The sequence below is a fragment of the Crocodylus porosus genome, unplaced genomic scaffold (assembly GCF_001723895.1).
Source record: "Crocodylus porosus isolate Cpor-Errol unplaced genomic scaffold, CroPor_comp1, whole genome shotgun sequence".
Taxonomy (NCBI): Eukaryota; Metazoa; Chordata; order Crocodylia; family Crocodylidae; genus Crocodylus; species Crocodylus porosus.
Window position 1 is genome coordinate 7,946,795 of NW_017728921.1, and position 19,573 is coordinate 7,966,367.

Here is a 19,573-nt window from a genome sequence, read left to right on the forward strand (position 1 = left end):
GAACACCTTCAAGAGTAAATTGGATGCTTATCTTGCTGGGATCCTATGACCCCAGCTGACTTCCTGCCCTTTGGGCAGGGGGCTGGACTCAATGATCTCCCGAGATCCCTTCCAGCCCTGATGTCTATGAAGTCTATGAGAGAGAATGCATGGCTACCAAAGGCATAGGCATGCAATAATGCAGATAAATGGCTGGTTCGCTGGAAATTTGCAGTAAGGACGCAACCCTTTCTTTTTTTTAAAAGGGGAGTGAAAAACAGAGACTGCAAGATCAGTCCATCATCTGGGCAGCCCCTTGTTACTGCCTGGCGGCTGGAAAAAAATTGAGCCCATCGTGGCAGAAACTGGAGTCATTATGGGGGGTCGTTGCTTGATTTAGCTCCAGCGAATGGAAAGGAATTTCACCTGGGTTCAATTTCAAAGGTTTGCAGCCACACCATCCCCAGTATCCACTAACTGTGCGTGTCCCTGTCTTTGGGTGCCAAGCCAGGGGCACCCACAGTGCCTAGATTTAGGCATCCAGGAAAGAGGTACTCAGTGACTCACCTCAGGATGATGCCACCCGTTTTGGAAACAAGGCTTCGAGTCTAACAGAACTGAATACAGGTGGAAAGAGAAGGCAAGACCGCATGCGGTTAGGAAACCATGTTAAAAAACATGCGATGCATTGTGCCGTACATGCCAGCCAATAGCCTCCCTGGGAGAAAGCATTCAAATAAGACACCTCAGACGCTGGGTCAGAGAGACAAAGCCTTTAACCCGCTTTTCAAAAATGCATGTCTGTGGCTGAGCACGTTTTATCTGCTGCCCCCAAATTGCTAAACCAAGCAATTAAAAGTGAACTGTAAAATATGCTTTTGCATATTTAATCTGGTCTCTTCTTTGCTGCTTCTAGCAGGGTGAAGCAGGCATATAATCTAATGCTAATGGCTGGAAGGGTTCCAGGTTCCTTTTGCTGCTGACATTTTGAAAACGCAAAGTTTATTTGAAAGCCAGGGTCTTAGACTCTGTCTCCTCCACGCACTCCTGAACAGGGGCCTCCTTTCCAGTGATCTTGCTTAGACATTTTGCAGCACTTCAGGATTCAATATCTCCAAAAGAGGAAGGCCCTGCTTGCCTGCAGGATCTCTGGAGAAATTCCAGCACTGAATGAAAGCAAGAGAGTACACCCAGGTCTCAAAGGAGGGAAGAAGTGATGAATCACTGAGAGAGCTTATTTCTTGAGATTTTCTTATTGTCTGAGTTTCTAAGACTTGAGCAGACTAATATCTCCATCAAATTAAACAGACAGCCAAATGAAAGTTTGAGGGGCTGATGTCTCGAGCCTGGAGTTTGCACAAGGCCTTTATCTGATAGGAGTAATGGTCTCACTCTCCTGCTTGGATACAGGGACGAGCAGACTCAGCACTTCGATGGTTGGGTATAATGTAACCCTGGAGAAGATCGGGGTGTCCGCATCCCTTGCTGCAGCACAGATTTGGAGGCATGCAGCTAGGGGAAAGGGGATGTGTGAAGGCACGTGGCATTGGTGAAGTATTGTGATCCACTTCAGCATCTCTTAATCAGGGAGGCAAGAGGCTTTCCAGACATCCTTGCGGAAGCATTAGTGCATTCCTGTGCTTTTAAAAACAAAGTGTTGTTTATCAGTTGTGCGAGGGCAGCGCTTCACATTGCCATCCGAGATCAGGGGCCGTACAAGTACGAGCATGAGCACAGTGTCTCATTCAAAGTAACAGACAGCCCCTGCCCTAGGGACCTTACAGTCTAACCAGACAGGACATTAAAAGGCTGGAAGAAAGGTTTTATTATTATCCCTATTCTACCGGTACAGAAACGAAGCACTGAGTGGGTAAAGGACAGATTCTGTCTCTGGTTCTAGCCACTATTTGCCAGGCCGATTGCAAAAAAATAGACACATTTTTCTGGCTGATTGGAGCTCTGAGGGCACCTTAATGAAGCATACCCATCTCCTGTGCTTCCTGCCTTGAGGGGCACTTGGGGGAATGAGGAGACAACATCTGCATGCTACCAGCCTCCAGCTGGCATATCGTTCCATCGAGACCATTCCCAGATGCATCATGGCAATGGCTGCCTTGCCCCTGCACGTAGCACGTGGAAGCCCCTGCACTGAGCGAATTGCAGCTCAGCAGAGAACAAGGGACCCAGGGCCCCAATTTTTAAAGTGTTGTAAATAAATGCTTAAAGATGTATGTTGGTGCCAAATGGGGTTTTCAAACATGTCTAGATATTTAAGCCCTATTTAACTCAATAGGAATTAGGCACAGAGATGCTTTTGCAAATCCCACTTGGGCAGCTTTTATACTTAGAGGCACTGAAGATCTTTAATACCTGGTTTAAGGGACTTGGTGATGGGCTAAAGTTATGCAAGGAGCGCGTGGCAGAAATGGGAAGCACACTGAGTTCTCCTGGGTGCCAATGTAGTGCCTCAATCTAAAGGGCTATGTTATGGATCAGTCTCTGAGATGTAAATAGGAGGTTCCTTATTTGCTAATCTTTAATTTGGCTGTACTGTCGATTCAGTTAAAAGATTAGATTATCTGGGTAAAAAATAAATGCTTCTGCTGTGCCACGCGTGTGGAGTTTCTCAAGTCATGCATTAGATATTTTCCATTAAAGATCTTCAAACATGGTTAGTGCAGCAGTCTGTCATAAAAGTATGGCCACCCAAATCCGTTAATTATCCAACTAATTCACCCCTTCTTTCTACTGTGTAAGATTTTTAGGGTTTAATGCTGAAGGGCAAGCCTAATATTGCAAAATAGGATGTTCAACTCTGCATCTTGTCTCTAGTAGCTGGCATTCTCCCTTAATTACCATGTAGGCTCCAGTGCTTTGCATAAGGATTACCTTCCTTGCATCCTTTATTAAGTAACTGCTGGGAGAAATAGATATTAAACGCTGGTATTCCATTTGCTGGTCTAGTCATCTGAAAGAGAACTGGGTAGCTCAGGTGGCTGGTGGTGCTTTATGTAGCCTTTTGCCTTCAGGGCTAGGGACAGACATTAAAAAAGCCTGAGCCTGAATTTATTCAATCTTTTGGGTAGAGATCAGGCTAGAAGCTGGGAGGGGGGGGGTGGAGGAGCTAGAGCAGCCCTCCATTCCCTTCTACAATGCTGACCTCCGTTCCCTTCCACAATGCTGAGCTAAATTGGGACATGGTCAGGCCCTGGCAGGATGCTCTGATTAAGGTGGGGCTTAAACCCCCACTCTGCCTGCACCATCCCAGCCTTTTCCCCACTCGCTGCTCAGGAAGTGGGAGTGTTGCCAGCCCTCAGCCCCCAGCCAGCACTCTAAAGCAAAGCCGGGGTGTGCATGCATCTGTTGATGATACAGAGCTTTTCAATCTCCCTCTCCCTGCTTCTTCATACTGTCTGCAAACCTGACAGGTGAGGGAGCCAGCAGGGGGCTGATAACACAGTGTTCAACCTGCTCTTAAACAGCTTTTTCCAAGGAAGAAACAGAGGGACATTACCAGCTGACCTTTTCATTAGCTCCAAAAAGCCCTAAACAGACACTGTCCTGTCTGCCTTTGTCCTGTCCCAGTGAAATTGGAGACACACACACACACAGACACCTTTCAGCATTAGCTAGCACACCACATGGCTAGGGTCCATGGGGCTGAGGTCCATGCTGTGGGAGGTGGGAGAGAGGGGGGGATCCCTTCTTGAGCAGCGAGCAGCAAGGGGGAGAAGGGCAGGGGGAAGTCAGGGGGAGCTCTGGCTAGGGAGCAGAGGGGCAGGGTCAGCCCTGTTCTCTGGAGTGGACAACACAGCCCAACCCAGGGCTGCAAAGCATCTGGGATGCTGGGGGACTCTGGTTTAACTTAAACCAGGAAGGAGTCTGGGAGAAATGTTGCATAAACCTGTTTGACATAAATCAGTTAAGTCTGATACATCATTCAGCCACATGGGCGACTGGTGCCACCTTAGTTGGGGGGGGGGGCACATGCCCCCCCACCCATGACCAGTCCCACTGACTGGGAGGGGTGCCCTGTGGGGAATCCCACAATGGCTGGTTGCTGCGATTGCTGCAGCCACTTCTGAGAGTGGCTGCGGCCGCTTCTAGGAGCAAGCTCCAGCCGATCGCTGCAGCCGCTCCCAGAAGCAGCTGCAGCCACGCCCAGAAGCAGCTGCAGCGATTGCAGTGATTGGCCGGTGGAGGGCAGTGATTGCAGGGAGGGCACTGGCACTCCCACCTGCCACCACTGTCCATCGCCTAAGCGGCAAGGATGAACAGTCGGGGGGTGCACTGGCACTCTCAGGGGGTGCACGTGCACTGCCATGTACCCCGTACATGTCACCACTGTTCAGCCAAGTTTATCTTAAATCAGTTTCAGCATTTTGAAACTGGTTTATGTGCTCTGAATTTATGTTCTGTTACACAAACCAGTTTCTGATCTCTTAAATCAGTTTATGTGTAATGTCTGTCCCTAGGCCAGGTGACAAGGTCAAAGGTAGCCAGAATTGATTGTTACCTATCTTCTACGGAAGAGAGCTGGTATGTGCCAGTGGACATCTGCCATCAGTATGCCATTACCCTTCAAAACTTTGCAGACTGACTGACTTGGCCTGATTCTGATCACATTTCCACTGCTAAAATTCAGTTTTCTATGAATTATTATGATTGTTCTGGATGGTAGATCCAGAAGGATCCAGTATATATAACTCAGCTATCAGGTATGGTCAAGAAAAGCAGGCACTTGTATAAGACAATACTTCTTTCCTACATTATCTACATTTAACTGGCTGGAAAATGCGTAATAATGAATGGCTGATGTCTGCTGTGTTCTCACAGGGTAAAGATGGAGTAGTTCTGTTGTCTTCAGCAGAGTCATTCTGCCTTCAGAATAACTGAGAACAGAATTTAGCCTCCCAATAGCTCATCTCTGGCCTTCAAGGGGAAAGACTAGTGTCCTGTTTAGAGCTAATTGCACTTCTTAGTTGTTTTAACCTAAAGTATACTTCATGTCAGGGTGGAAAATGCATTCAGTGTGCCAGTTTATTAAACCACCATTAAAGCTGGACCGGTTGGATCAATACGAGGTATTTGTTATCTAAATTAGCAAGGGGCCGCAGGACACTTAACCCCCCTTCTCGTTTGCTTTGCTTAGGGCTGGATTTTCACCCTCCAGTCCATTCTGTGGGGGATGTGCTTCAAGTCAGTGTCAGGCCAGTGAGTAAAGTGTTACTCGCAGTAAATTATGTGATACTTGAAGTCCCAGCTCCTGGAGTCACGTGATTGCATAAGAATCTCTGCTTTAATTTTTTAAAAATTGTACTTTTCATCACAGATAAAACCTAGAAAAACACCAGACCCAAAAAGTAGAATGCAGGTTAAAAGAATGCAATATTTATTCAAGATTTAAACATGTTCATGATATGGATACAGCCTAATCTCATGGTTTGTGACTCATCAGACTCAGACTCATCATCAGACTCATAACTTTTCTAGTCCCTGGTTGTAGACAGTTTAGAGAGACTTCAGGTTTAGCTGCCATAACACTGGTCCTCTCTAAATGATTCAGGTATTATTACGGGTGAGCTAGGTGAAGTTACAAAGCATGTTTGTGTCTTCCCAATTATAGCACACTTTGCTATGAATCATGAGTTTTTATTAGCTGCTACTTAGTTTTATTAGTCTGCCTTCTTAGATCCCTTGTGAGGTGGGTAGGTGGATAGTAGTTAAAATTCAAAATTTCAGTGACATTTTTCAGTGTCTCTAGAGAAGAGGGCTAGCATTTTGTGACTTTTCCCTTACGCTTTTCAACCAGCTCTGTGTTTGAAATGTTCTGAATATTTCTTTACCTTTGTCAAACAGCTTCTCATTTATTGGAGTTTGGTACATTTGAAGCGTGTTGTAAATTTGACCTGGTTAAGTTACAGAAAGGGAAAATTCAGTGTCTTCCCTCCTCAGCTGCACCTGCTGAAGCCAGCACAAAGAGCATTGATTGCAGTAGAGTAAAATGCTTTGTGATTAATAGCAACATGCTAAGGAGGCAGGGATTGATACAATTAAGAAACGGGCAAATGGCATAGAGGAAACTCAGCCAGACTTCAAGTAAAAAGGCCTAACCTTGAAAGATATGCACACCAAAGTGGATCATCAGCTGGTGTAAACTAGGATAACACTCATCAGCTTCAGGGAAGCTATTGCGATTTAATCGTCTGGGGATCCAATCCAGCGGCTACTGCTTCTCAGTTTTCCTTTTCTCTTTTACGGCCAGAACTATATGTGCTTGGAGACTTTCATGGGAAAATGTACACAGCGCATGTTATCACCAGCCGCCAACCTCTTACAGCTCCCTCTGGTGTTCACTTCAACAACAGGAAAGATTTCCCTTTGCTGCACAGTTTATTGTTTTTCTCTTCCAAAGGTGTATCCTGAGGCATGGCCCCGGCTCTGTCTTTTGTGATGAAAACAAAAAACAATGCCTCCTGGGACATGTAAATGGAGCGTGATAGCTTCTATGTTTGTAAACCTTTTCCTCTCTGTTTTCGTCTGCTCTTTTGAGGCTCTTTCAGAGGATTTCTTTAGCTTTCCAACCATTGTTTTCAGTAACAAAAGACAGGGCTGTTCTAGCTATCTGCACATTTTTGTTGCCTAGTCACTGTTATTGGTGTTTATTTATAGTAGTGTAGTGCAGGGGTCAGCAACCCCTGGCACGTGTGCCAAGCATGGCACTCAAGGCCATTTTGCTCGGCATACCACCGCCAGCCAGGGCTGTAAGCAGCTGCTGCCAGACTCAGAGCCCAGGCTGCTCCCAGCAGGCGGCTGGCAGGCTGCAAGCAGACCGGGCTCCTTGGGCCGGCTGCAGCCAGAAAGCTGCAAACAGCTTCTCTGGGCATGTCCGCACTTCGGCACCTTCCAAGATAGACATTGTGGTTTTTTTGGCACTCTGGCCAAAAAACGTTGCCTACCTCTGGTGTAGTGTATAAGAGTGCTGATAATGAAGCAAGACCCCATTGTACTAGATGCTGCGTGAACATCAGCAGGTTTGCACATGACGCCAAGCTGGGAGGAGTAGTAGATACACTGGAGGGTAGAGCTAGGATTCAGGGTGACCTCAAAAAATTGGGGGATTGGGCCAAAAAGAGCCAATCATGAGGTTCAACAAGGACAAGTGCAAAGTCCTGCACTTAGGACGGAGCAATCCCATGCACCGGGACAGGCTGGGGACTGACTGGCTGGGCAGCAGCTCTGCAGAAAAGGACCCGCTGGTTACAGTGGACAATAAGCTGGCTAATGAAGAAGGCCAAGAAGGCTAATGGCGTCCTGGGCTGCATTGGTAGGTGTGTCACCAGTAGGTAGAGGGAAGTGATTATTCCTCTCGATTCAGCACATCTTGAGTACTGTGTTCAGTTTTGGGTTCTCCTTTACAGAAAGGATGTGGACAAATTAGAGTCCAGCGGAGGGCTACAAAAATGGTGAGGGGGCTCAGGCACATGACTGATGAGGAAAAGCTGAGGGAACTGAGTTTATTTGGTCTAGAGAAGAGAAGACTGAGGGGGGATTTAATAGCAACCTTCAACTACCTGAAGGCTGGAGCTGGACTGTTATGAAGGAACAGCAAAGAAGATGGAGCGGGACTGTTCTCAGTGGTGGCAGATGACAGAACAAGGAGCACAGTTTCAAGTTGCGGCAAGAGAAATTTAGGTTAGATATTAGGAAGAACTTTCTCACCAGGAGGGTAGTAAAACACTGGAAGCAGTTACCCAGAGAGGTGGTGGAGTCTCCATCCTTGGAAGTTTTTAAGACCTGGCTAGACAAAACCTTGGCTGGGATGATCTAGTTGGGGGTGATCCTGCTTTGAGCAAGGGGTTGGACTAGATGTGCCTTCTTGAGATCCTTTCCAACTCTGATTTTCTATAACTCCATGAACCCAAAACCAACGAAACAGTGATACATTACTAATCCGACTAGAAGGTGGTATTGGTACACCAGCAAAGACACTTTTGTCAAGGTTTATTGTAGGCATCATGAAGTATGAGAGGATGAAGGAAGGCAATGGTGTAGTTTTGTGCGTGTTTATGGGGAGCTACTTTAAAGCATGAGGAGCAGGATGGGGGGAAAAACATTAAAGTTTCTCAATTGAAAAATGTTGGTGTTGGAAACTGGTGGATATAGGAAGTGATATCTTGACACCAGGTACAGAAATTACACTTTTACTGGTAAAAGTGTATCAGAAACCAGCCTATACCCAGACCAGAACAGACGTTCAGCACACATAGACTAGTTTAAAAATGGTAGAAACCAGTCTAAGATTTCCCCACCACCACCAAAAGGCAAATGTGTGGTCTGTTCACAGCTGATCGAAACTACACTGTTTGCATAAAACCACGTAACTTGTATCGATTCCACTGCAGGCTTTTTGTATGTCTGTACCTAGCTGATAACAAATCGTTGGCCATTGTGGGGATAGGCCATGAAGGGCCTTCAAAACAGGCTTAAGTTTTATAAGTAGGGCCTTACCGAATTCATGACAAAAGTGGGCTGCATTGCAGCTCCTTTAATCATGCAGGTTCCCCCGTGCGCCCCCTGCCCAACGCTGATTGGCTGAGGATCCCCTGTGGCACTGCTGCTTGCTGCTGACTGGCCAGGAGGCAAAAACAGGACCATATCTGAAACCACGGTTTTCCCCTCTATGCTGATCGGGAGCGAGCAGTGGGGCCCCACTGCCCATCAGCAGGGGTGGGTGCACAGGGGAACCTGCAAGATTAAAGGAGCTGCCGCGCATCCCACTTCTGCCATGAGCTTGGTAGGACCCTCTTAACAAGATAAAAGAGGAGGAAACCAGTGGAGGAATGCAAAGAGAAGGGTGCATGGGAGACCAGACAACGGTGAAGGAAGAATCATCTAGCCAATTATTTCATGCAAGGAATTGATGAAGATAGACAAAGATGGCTTCAGGCACAGAGGACAAGTGTGGGAGATTGCAAGAGAGAGCGTGCGCATCAGGAGAGCAAACAGGGAGAAAGACTGATAGGGATGGTTTGGGTGGCCATTCAATGACAAAAATGTGCAGAGGAGGAAAGGAAAGTTGGATGCAATGCTATTCAAGGAAGGAGAAAGGAGGATTGGAAGAGGAAAATGGCAAAACCACCGCCGTGAGCAACGCCAGAGGAGGTGGCATGAGAGTGCGGGAGGCCTTCAGAAGAAAGGGCAGGCATCATTTTGGGGTTGGAGTATGGATTATTGCTCCTGGTGAACTGAATCTCCCTACTAGGTAGTAACACACTTTAGCTCATGAAACGAAATGAAATTGTGTGCAGGATAAGATGCTATCAGTAAGATGCTCCTTCAGCCCTCAAAGGGTTGAAGGTCCTTTGTTTCTGTAGGATACATTCCTTGGGATTTTTATACCATTTAGCAAGGACTGCTCTTGCCTTTAGGCTTCTCTGTCAAGCCAGATAGAATTGAAGAGCAAAATGAGTATTACATTAGATTTTCGAGAGGTGAAAATATCCTTTGGTTTCAGTGAAATACATTTGAGTTAAAGACAGCTATTTTTTAATCCATGTTTCTTTTTACATTTCTCTTCAAGGGTCACCCTGGTAAATCTAAGCCAGTATTCCCAACCAGGGTGCCACAAGTCCCTCACATCCAATGCGGGATACCTCAAGTCTCAAAAAGGTTGAGGACCACTGATCCGAACGGCAGGTTCAGTTCAGCCCTGACCAGTCCGTGCTGGTAAAGCAAAATACCCTTCATATTTTATAGCTACTTCTTGACCTTTGGTAGTAAAAGTGTACCTGCTGTGGACCCCCATCCTCAGTGATACCAGTCAAGCACCGAGAGTGGGGTTGCTTCTGGGTCAGGTTCACACAGTCCAAAGCCCCTGTCTCGTAGCGGATTTGTTCTGCCCGTCAGAACTAAACAGACAGTGCAAGAGTGCTATTATTTGTCGACATTTGAAAGGCTCCTTCCAGGGAATAATGACTCAAACCCTGGACACTTGGGTGATCAATAAATGATTTTTAATGAATGCTCAGTGATGGGCCAAATTTGAGACCCAGGAATCCTAATTAGCAGAGGCACAAAAACATGCATTTTGTCCACATTGTTAATAACATGTTGAGTTATATGGCGGAGTTTCTCCCTGAGTTTTCTACCTTCCCCCCACCCAAAAAAAAATCCAAACCTTCTCCTAGGACCCTGGTTCTCAGAAACGCACACATGCCGCGAGGCGCAGTTCCTCCCTGCTCTCTGGAGGTTGTTATATGCTGCTAGTTTACGCCAATAATAAATTAATAATCCCCTCTCCAACGTGCAGTCTCAGCTGTGCTGGCCAGTAACTACTATCTGTTTCAGTAAAAGTATAACCAGTTTCTCAGCTCACCCCACAAACTCCTCTACGCTCTGAACCAAAGCCCAGCGGGTGGCCATCAAAGCGGAGCAAAGGGAGCTCTTAGCCCCTTGTGCAGGTGTGTCGGCCACTTGGCGATCCTGCCCTAAATGACGAACAGATTTTAAATCCAAATCAACCCGTGGAGTGACCTGGCCCAGGGGAGTGCTCACTCCGATCAAATCCGGCTCATCCTCCGACCCCTGAGCACTTCCTTGGAAGCTCCTGCTGCACGAAGCTTCATTTGCAATCACTTCGTGCTGTGTACTTTAAAAAAAGTTTGATAATTACTTGCTGTTCCAGCTGCTGAGCAGTTCTAAGTGTTAGATATTAAGGAATTGCTGTTTCAGTCACTGAACAAGCTCTGAACATTAAACGTGTTTCAAGAAGAAGGTTTTTTTCTCAACCATTACACATCTCGGAGGGCTTTTTTTTTTTTTTTTTCAAGCGGCTGCTTTCCCAGCTGTTGATCATCATCTCTCAATCCCCCCCCCATGGAAGAGGGGAGAGGAAACCAGTGATGGCATGACATGGTAGGAGAGGTTCAGACAAGCTTCCTGTGCATCACGCAGGTCATCCCAGCCAAGTCCAGTAAGGCCATTATACCGTGTAAAATTTGCAAATTTGATCATTGTTGGGGAAGTGGTCGACATGGGTCTGACAGGTTTGTTTCAAAGGTGGTGGTTGCTTGGGTGGAGCATTACTCCAACATTACTCCAGCTGTTTCCAATACCAGGGCTAGCTTGGATCTCTGTGCATGGTGCTGCAAGCAGGACAGGCTGGGCACAGCTCTGGGGCCCATCAGAAGCTGGCAACCATAGGTGTCTGCACAGCAGCTGTGTGGGACAGTGTTTGAGGAAGCAGAGCTCTGGCTGGAATTGAACCAGAGCTCATTTCCACTTCAAAATCCCTAGTCACATCATCGGGATGGCTGGGCCTTTGTTGCTGTTATAATACAGCACGTTTTACATCTGCTCACAGGCTGTTTAGGAAAGTGTTCGGCCTCTCCATCAGGGAAGCTTTCCCGTCATATATTATCGCTCCGAGCAGGTCAGATGTTGCGCTGGAATTTATTCTATATTTAAAATACCTGAAAGCACTGAGCCAGACAGTCATAAGTAAAAACATTGGATGCTGTTGGTTTCTTAGCATCAGGTGTAGGAATGGTAAAAATAATAGCTTTTCCAGGTACTATTAATCTAAGGCATAATGGTGTCTTCACCGTCGCTCAGATGATATAGGTGCCTCTGGATATAATCGTGCCTTTACATAAATTGCAAAGTTCAATCCAATACGTATTCATTTTGGACATTCCAGAAATACGTAAACCTCAACTATCACAAATGCCTTATATTTACAAGCAATAAGATTTATTTAGTGTGAGCTGTTCAAATGGGAAAGGGCCGATCTTAAGAGAGAAATTATTAAGCCAATACATCTATCCCGTTGGCACACCAAATCAGTGTTTAAATGCATGAAAGCAAGTGTGCTATCATCACACAAGCGGTAGAGTGTCTCTTTTTGAGACGGGCAGAATAGTGCAAGCAAAAGACTTTTAAATATTTCCTGGTATTCAGACTTTTCCAAGTAAGCCTTCCGAAGGGAAAATCCATCATTGAACCAATAATTATGATGGAAAAGGTTTTCCTCTGAACATATTCATGCAAGCTACGGCACAGAGAACAGCTTAAAAGAATAAACCGTGGTAGTTACTGCTCAAGAGCTGCGAGGGAAAGGTAATAGTTGGGGAAATCTAAAAGCTGGGCACATGATTAATTGTTCCTGGACTTTTGCTGACCCTCAGAAATGGGACATTATGGTACAAAATGAAGCGGGTTGGATTCAGGGTCTCGTGGAGGCAAAGTCCTTCAAAGATTGGAGCGGGGGGGAGCAAGGTTGAGGTGTTATTTGAGTACAGGGGGCTTGGGTTTCTTTGTTATGGAGCCATAAGGGGAAATGGGATTATTACGGAGTAATATATGCTATATTATCAGGTTTTACTGTTATGATGGAAAAGCTTATAGGAAGTGCTGTGAGAATTAGTATACGGTTAATGATGCAAAGAAATTGTTTCGCTTTTCTGTAGTGTCCTTAACCTCCGAAACGGCTCCCTTAACTCCCGAGTCATCTGAGAGGTACTTTGCATCGTCTTTGCTTCTGATGCGCGGCGAGACTTTCTTTCAGGTTGGGGGTTATGTCTCTGGCAGTCTGTTCTTCACTGATTTCCATATTACGTTTTTCCCTGCGTATGTACAGTTTCTGTGTCTTTCAATTTGATTTCGCCAAGGCTGGCTTTTCACTTTCTAGAAGGTACCTCTAAGGCTTGAATAACCTTTTGAACCTTGCTATTTAAACATGTTGGGTTTTCCCCTCCTGGTCTTAAATAGCCTCCATGCTGTATCTGTGGATTTTAATTAAATAGGCTTTCATTGTGAATGGTTCATGCAGCTATAATGATCCTTCACCCTTAGCTAGACAATAGAGTTGGGGTTCAGAGTGGCACCAGTTTTAGACGGTTGTATCTGCATCCATCGCATTGAATTGAGCCTTAATTTCTGAAAGGGGAAACAGTCATTGTGATGATCTAGTGACACTTGTGAAACAAATCAGGAAACTGTCATTGAGTTAAAAGATTTCCTTGCATCATATGCCCTCCTCTGGGATTGAGGCAGCATACGGAGCTGGCATCGCAGCAGTCCGAACCGCGGTGGGAAGCAGCGTCAGCCCATTTTGAGTCATCCTTGTTTGTATGCTCTGAAGTAGTCGTGCATTGGGAAAGGCTTGGTTCCTATATCTGCATATAAATAACTGCATTTTCCAGCCGGTTACGTGCTGCGCTTCGGCTGCCCTCCTCGGCAAATATCACAGCTCTTCCTTTTTCCTTCTCTCCCTTTTCCAGAAGTAACAGTTTGTTCAACGAGGTCGTGCAGATGAACTTTGAGATAGCCAGCTTCAGCAGCCTCTCGGGAACCCAGCCGATCACCTGGCAGGTGGAATACCCGCGGAAGGGAATGACAGACGTCGCCCTGTCCGAAATCTTCATCTGCCAGAAGGACCTTGTAGGAATCGTGCCACTGGCAATGGTAAGCCTGGTGCTGCACCCTCGGGCGTAAAGCAACCTTGCAGACAGAGCTGAAAAGGGGCAACCGCCTTTTGTCCATGCCTCGGAGCACTTGCCCAAATCACGTCCGCATTTCATGGTGGGTGCAACCTGTGCAGTTCAGACTGGTTTATAAACACGCAAACGCACGAATAGAAGGGATGCTGTCCCCTTAAACCTTGGTCCTTAAAACCCGGAGTTCTTCTCCTTTAAGGATCAGTTGTGGTTCCCTCCAGGCCTTTCCCTTTTTAATTTCATCTGCCCTTCCCTTTTTTAATTTTCTCATTAAGTTCATGCTAATGGGCTTGATCTGGCAAGGTCCTGAGCATCGCTTGGGGGCCAGCCAGTCCTTCCATAGATGAAGCCAATACCAGTTACCTGGCTGCCACCCGGCTAACATAAAGAACTTGAGGTTTAGGGAGAGAATAGAGTGGGAGTGTCTTTAAAGGAAAGAAAAAGCCCTTTGGCCTCCGGGTTTGAGAACACTAGGGGGAAAAATCTGGTTTGAATAAATTGAATATCAGATATTTCAGAAGAACAGTTTCCTTGGGCAGGGAAGAGGGCGGGCACATGCCCTGACTCCTGATGATGTCCCCCCAGCCCCCGAAGACGATAGTGAAAGCAGCCCCAGTGATCTGGGGCCAGAATGAAAGGAATCATTTAGATCTCAGTACTGAAACATCCTTTGGCCTAGATTTTGAAGAGGAGGAACTAGACCATTGCAGTCCACTGTTACACGCCATGCTGCCCAGTGAATTTATAAGCCTTATGGGTAGACTATGGCTACACTGATATTTCGGGTCAACCGCTTCAGGTTACTGTCAACCTGCCTGAGCCACCTTCCCCACCTGTAACAACATACAGGCTGCACAGCAGCTGTTCACATTGCCCTGCCTATGTGTACTTCCAAAACCAAGGCTTGACTCTCAGTCTTGGTTTGTTTCCACTTCAGGGCAGCAAGGATGGGACGTGGGCATGCAGGAAGGCTAGAAGTCAGGAAGAAGGAAGAATTCAGGCCAAAATGGTGTCTACACTACATGTTGCAGAACTAGACAGAGATGCCGCAGCTAGCCGTAGCCAAGTTAGCTCAGGTATCAGAAGCAATCTCACCGCGTTGGCACAATATTCTTTCCAGGCTAATTTGCTCTGCTGAGTAACAGGGTAAATAGGCTAAATGAAGCACTATGCTAGCATGGCCAGTCCCCAAGCTACCTCATTCAGAGCTGGCCGGAGGATTTGGCCTAGCTTTGCGCTGTACAGTGCAAACCTACTCAAAGGCCCTTAGGGATGCTAGGGGCCTACAGGATGAGTTTTGTGGATGCCACTTATGCCTAAGTGTTGGGTTTGGGCGCCTAGAAGGGCAGTTAGATGCCTCGGTCAGTTTTTTAACCCAGTCTCTTCTAGTCGTGGTTGTGGTTCATGGCATCCTGACTTTTCCTTGTTGTTATATGGTTTTCCTTAACTCTGGTTTTACTATCCTGAACGTGGAAGGACTTGTTTCTGAGATCAGTATGGAAGTACTCAACTTCAATATGCAGCTCCCCCTACATGGTCCCACTCTAATTGGAGATTTATGCATTTAGAGCCTGCTCCAAAGTTTATTGAAGTCACTGGAGGGCTGCATAGTACAGTACTGCTCTGAGAGAGGAAGGATGCCTTCTACAACCTGTAGAGTTGAATAGCTCAGTACAATTTATGGCCTCTGTTCTGTTAGGTTTAAGAACATGCTTAAGACAGTATCTTCAGGTTCAGATTTTGGCCTTACATAGATGCAGACAGTGGCTTCCAGCAGGGGTGCTTTGTGTGTCTGTCTTCAGACAGAATTTAAGAATTCATGGATGTCTCCTTTGTCTAGCATACCCAGAGTACAATTTAATCTTTATCAGTCACAATGCTTTCTCACTTTCGTGCATGGTACAGATTGATGTGCACTGATCTCTTAGAAACGTGGTCTTCACGTTGGTTTCTTTAGGGGAAAGAGCCCCAAGTCAAGAGCTTTTGGAGTGCACCAGAAAATGGTGGATGTCATCCTGGATGCTCAAAGGCTCCATTTAGCAGTACAACAGATGCAAATTTTTCAAAGAACAAAATTATATCTTCAAGCCCTCTTTGCAGAGCTTTTCTCTGTCTACAGGTTTGTTTCCTGGCCATACCTTGTGAGAAAACTTGGCAGTTGCCATAATACTTTGTACTAATAGAATCCAGTTGGATGAGATGTCAATACAAAATTGGCTTTGCTGGCGGGATATTAGTGGCTAAAGGGAAGGTTCACAGTTTGGTATTAGCGAACACTGCAGATCCAACTAGGGCGCTGTCCTCATTTTTAACATTAATCTCCAGCTGAACTGATTACCTGGAAATGCTCTTGTTCAGAAGCAGAGAGGCACTGAAAAGGAGCATGATGCTTTGTCCACTGGGATGCTAAACCTCATGGTTTCTCATGGCTAGAGACTATTAAGCAAATGGTCATATTGCATAAAAATTAGTCCCCGATGTTTTACAGCAGGTATGTTTCTTAACTAGCTTGGAGGTTCAAATATGAATATTAGTCTAGAGTGCTTTAAACACAAAGTATTCCCAGGTGGCACAAGTGCTTCTCTGAAAAGCAGAGATACCTACCTCTTTGTTATAAGGAGAAGACTTGGCCATTACAAAAGCAGTGAGCAAGCTGACATCCTGTGGTTCTTGTGCCAGACCAGGACTTAGGGCCCCTGGGCTCTGGCCCTGCTGGCTTTGGGCACATCACATCAGCCCTCTATTTTCTCTTCTCCTATTGTGTATTGAGATGATGAGGACAGGGTTTGTATTCATGCAGTATCTGAAGCAGAGGTGCCACAAGTAATACCTGCATGAAGAAAACTATGGTTTCTCCTTCAATAGCATCCGACAAAGTAGGTTGTTGCCTACGAAAAGTCATGCCTTTGAACTTGTTAGTCTGTAAGGGGGCATATACACGAGAAGACTCGATAAATCAAAACTGCTGGAGCATGGTAATTCCCGTGCTCCAGCGTCTCATGTATCAGTGTCCCCATGCTTAAAAATGGTGGTTGGGGTGCTTTATCTAGCTTGTTTAATGAGCTTTAGTTAAAGGGCCCCCACTGCCATTTTTAAGCCTGGGGATGCTGATGCATGAGACACTCCGAGCAGCTCTCAGAGTATATGTATAAATATAAATATCCTAATAAGTCAACCTGCCCTACCTACTATCAGGTATAAAAATAATGCAAATAGTTAACCTCTCTAATACCTAGTAGGAGTGAGATAATGTGAAATATATCCATGTGCTAAAAAGGGGTGCCTGGCGAGATTAGTGCTTGAGCTCCATGGAGCGGATTTTGATGGACTAGGATGATGATAACATCAGAAACAGAGGCTTCTGGAAAGGAGGAAGGACAAATAATTTCCAGCAACAAACTTTTTCTTGGTATAATTGGACCCAACAAACTTTGTCTTGATATAATTATAATCCAAAAAGTATCAAATTGAAAGAGCCCACTGTAAAAGTGGAGCGTCTCTCACATGAGCCGTTCATATCTGAAAACTTATAAAGCGGGAAAGATCACACATTTTTTTATTACCTTCTTTCTGACTGCCTTAGAAATAGGAGAGAGATAAGGAAATGAAGAAAAAGCAGTCGGCTTTGTAAGGATTAGTGCATTTGCAGCTACACTATATTGGAACAGAAGAGATTAAAGAATTGACGTTGTCAGGAAGAAATGAACCTAGAATATCAACCTCGCCGTGTAGGACAGGGATCGGTGGAGCAGGTGGTTGGATACAGCTGCGGAAAAATCAATTTGATTTCACTGAACAGTCAACAGGGAAACTAGCTGTAGTACTTAAGACACTGTGGGCCTGGCTGCCTAACCCAAATAGTGCAGACAAATGGTAAATAGCAACACTATGAAGCTGGTTATGGAAATGAGAAATGGAACAGAAAAAACTACTGAGCTGGATGTCACTGAAATGAATTTGTCCCCACGGTACCAGTTTCTAACAAAGTAGCAAAGCAGTGAGATGTACATAAATGCCGAATCTTGAGTTAGGGTGTTAATTAATAGCTCTGGGCCATTCTGAAGGACGCCGTGTCCTTGAAGTTATTAAAAGAGAAAATGAATGAACTGAGATTACCCTCAGCTGTTACCATAATTTACCACAGGGTTATACTGTTGTGGATGAGGAGCAGGGAGGGTTGAGAGCCATTCCCGACAAGCTGCAGAAGCCCTGGTACCTCGCATCCCCATTTTAACCCGATTCTTTTAGGCCAGATCGACTTCCACCTGTTGGGCGCATAAGTGAATTTAGCGCCAAAGTGCAACGCTGTTCCACCCCTGCGTGAATTCTTGAAAAGTAAGTAATGCAAAAGGTTTGCGGGTCCTCCTCCTCTTCAAAGCTTTCTTGTGACTCAGTCTTAAGGGTGAGATGATGGCACGTTACAAAAATAGATGCAACAATGGATGTTGTGGACTTGAGCGGGATCGAATTGAATTGCATGCAGGCACTTAAGTCCATTTCAATGTTCAGTAGGTGGAACAGATCTGGCTCTTGGCTTGTTTTTTTCAGTTTGGAGAAGAATAAAAGACGGTCCAGAATGAGCCCATTACGGTGCTTTTCACCCATAGTTCTTAAGTGCTTTTAAACAGAGGCTGGTATCAGAACTCCCATTTTACAGATGAGGAAGGTGAGGCACAGAACAGTGAGATGATTTGATCAAGCTCACCCACCAGTTCTGGACAGATGCTCCCCCATCTGAAACCCTGCTCATGGTTATACAGATCTGATTCTGGATTGTCTCCACCAATTTCCCTGGCGTTTCCCTAGACAAAAAAGTGCTGAGACAGAAGCACATCTCTCAGTACTGAGTGGTAAATCTTGTCGGATTTTTTCAATCTGGGGAAAAAAAAATCTCAGGAATGCTGTTTTTTTCTCTTTTCTTTTCCATTTGCTTAAAAGGTACTTGGGCTTTCAGTGTGAAACCGAAGCCATAAAAAGCTGGTATTCAGAAACCAGCAAAATCTACTATTTTCAAAACCCTTTTTTTTCCTCTTTTTTTCCCTCTTTTTTTTAATATTTAAAAAAAGATATAATACAAGAGAGAGGTTATTGTGAGGGGCACGAATTCTTGTGGGTGCTGTCTTTTGTTGGACCAACTGCATGGTTTGGATAGATACAGGCAAACTTTGGGGTATCAGTACCCTTCCTCTGACCTCTGGGAGAGGAGCAGAAACGACCGAGCTAAATAGCAGATGGAACAAAAGCTTGTGTAAATGAAAATGGGATATGAGAGGAAATGTGGGGTAGCCAACAGGCAGGAGAGATGTTTGTTCAAGAAGGTTGTTATCACCTGTCAAGAGTGATAGCACCTATCAGGGCATTGTCTACTTTAAGTCCCTCCTCCTTAGCGTCCAATACGCTGGTGGATTTTTGTCCCCATGCTCCTCTTGTAAAGCAGTTGGGTAGATTTCCTTTGAGCACAACGGTGAAGTCAGCTGGTGTTTTTTCTCTGAAAAATGTTCTCTTACGTGTCTTCCTTTATCTTTTTTCAGTGATCATTATTCATTCCGGTGCATAGTTTTTGTCTGGTTTCACCCACGTAGTTGCCACGAGGGCATTTGGTGCACTGGATACCACGGTCCGGGACAGACATGTGTATGATCCATTTATTCTGATGGTTTCATTGTGGGCAGAGTGGATTGCTGTGGCAGTAGAGCTGTTCACCGGTCCCACTGAAGCAAGGCTGGGTCCCGTTAGGTTGTCCAGAGAAGTTACTGTATTTCCAACCATCTCTACCGTTTTTATCCTCATCTGCCAGCGTGTCAACTAAATAAATACCCACCAGATTGTGATGCGCAGAAAATACATACCCTGGCCAAATGTTTGTCATCTTTGTTCTACCAGAACTGTGAATGCAGTATCTTGTCATTTTTTGTATGGGTCCGCTCTGACCAGGCGTGTTTTCATTTGTAGTGCCTCTGAAGTTTATTAAGGAGGCCATCCTTGATGGACTGGCCCAGGCTAACATCCTAAGGGACAGCCAGCACGGGTTTGTTGCGGGTAGGTCTTGTTTGACCAATCTCATTTCCTTCTATGACCAGGTGACCTATCACCTG

The 19,573-nt window shown here is 45.5% G+C and overlaps 1 protein-coding gene across 1 annotated transcript in view; it reads left to right on the plus strand.

Moving 5' to 3' along the window:
* Positions 1–19,573, plus strand: part of TMEM132C (transmembrane protein 132C) — a 219,704-nt gene that overhangs the window by 131,601 nt on the left and 68,530 nt on the right. Inside the window, exon 5 of the mRNA XM_019539386.1 lies at positions 13,263–13,446. Coding sequence (XP_019394931.1) covers positions 13,263–13,446 — 184 coding nt within the window. The remainder of the gene's footprint in view (positions 1–13,262; positions 13,447–19,573) is intronic.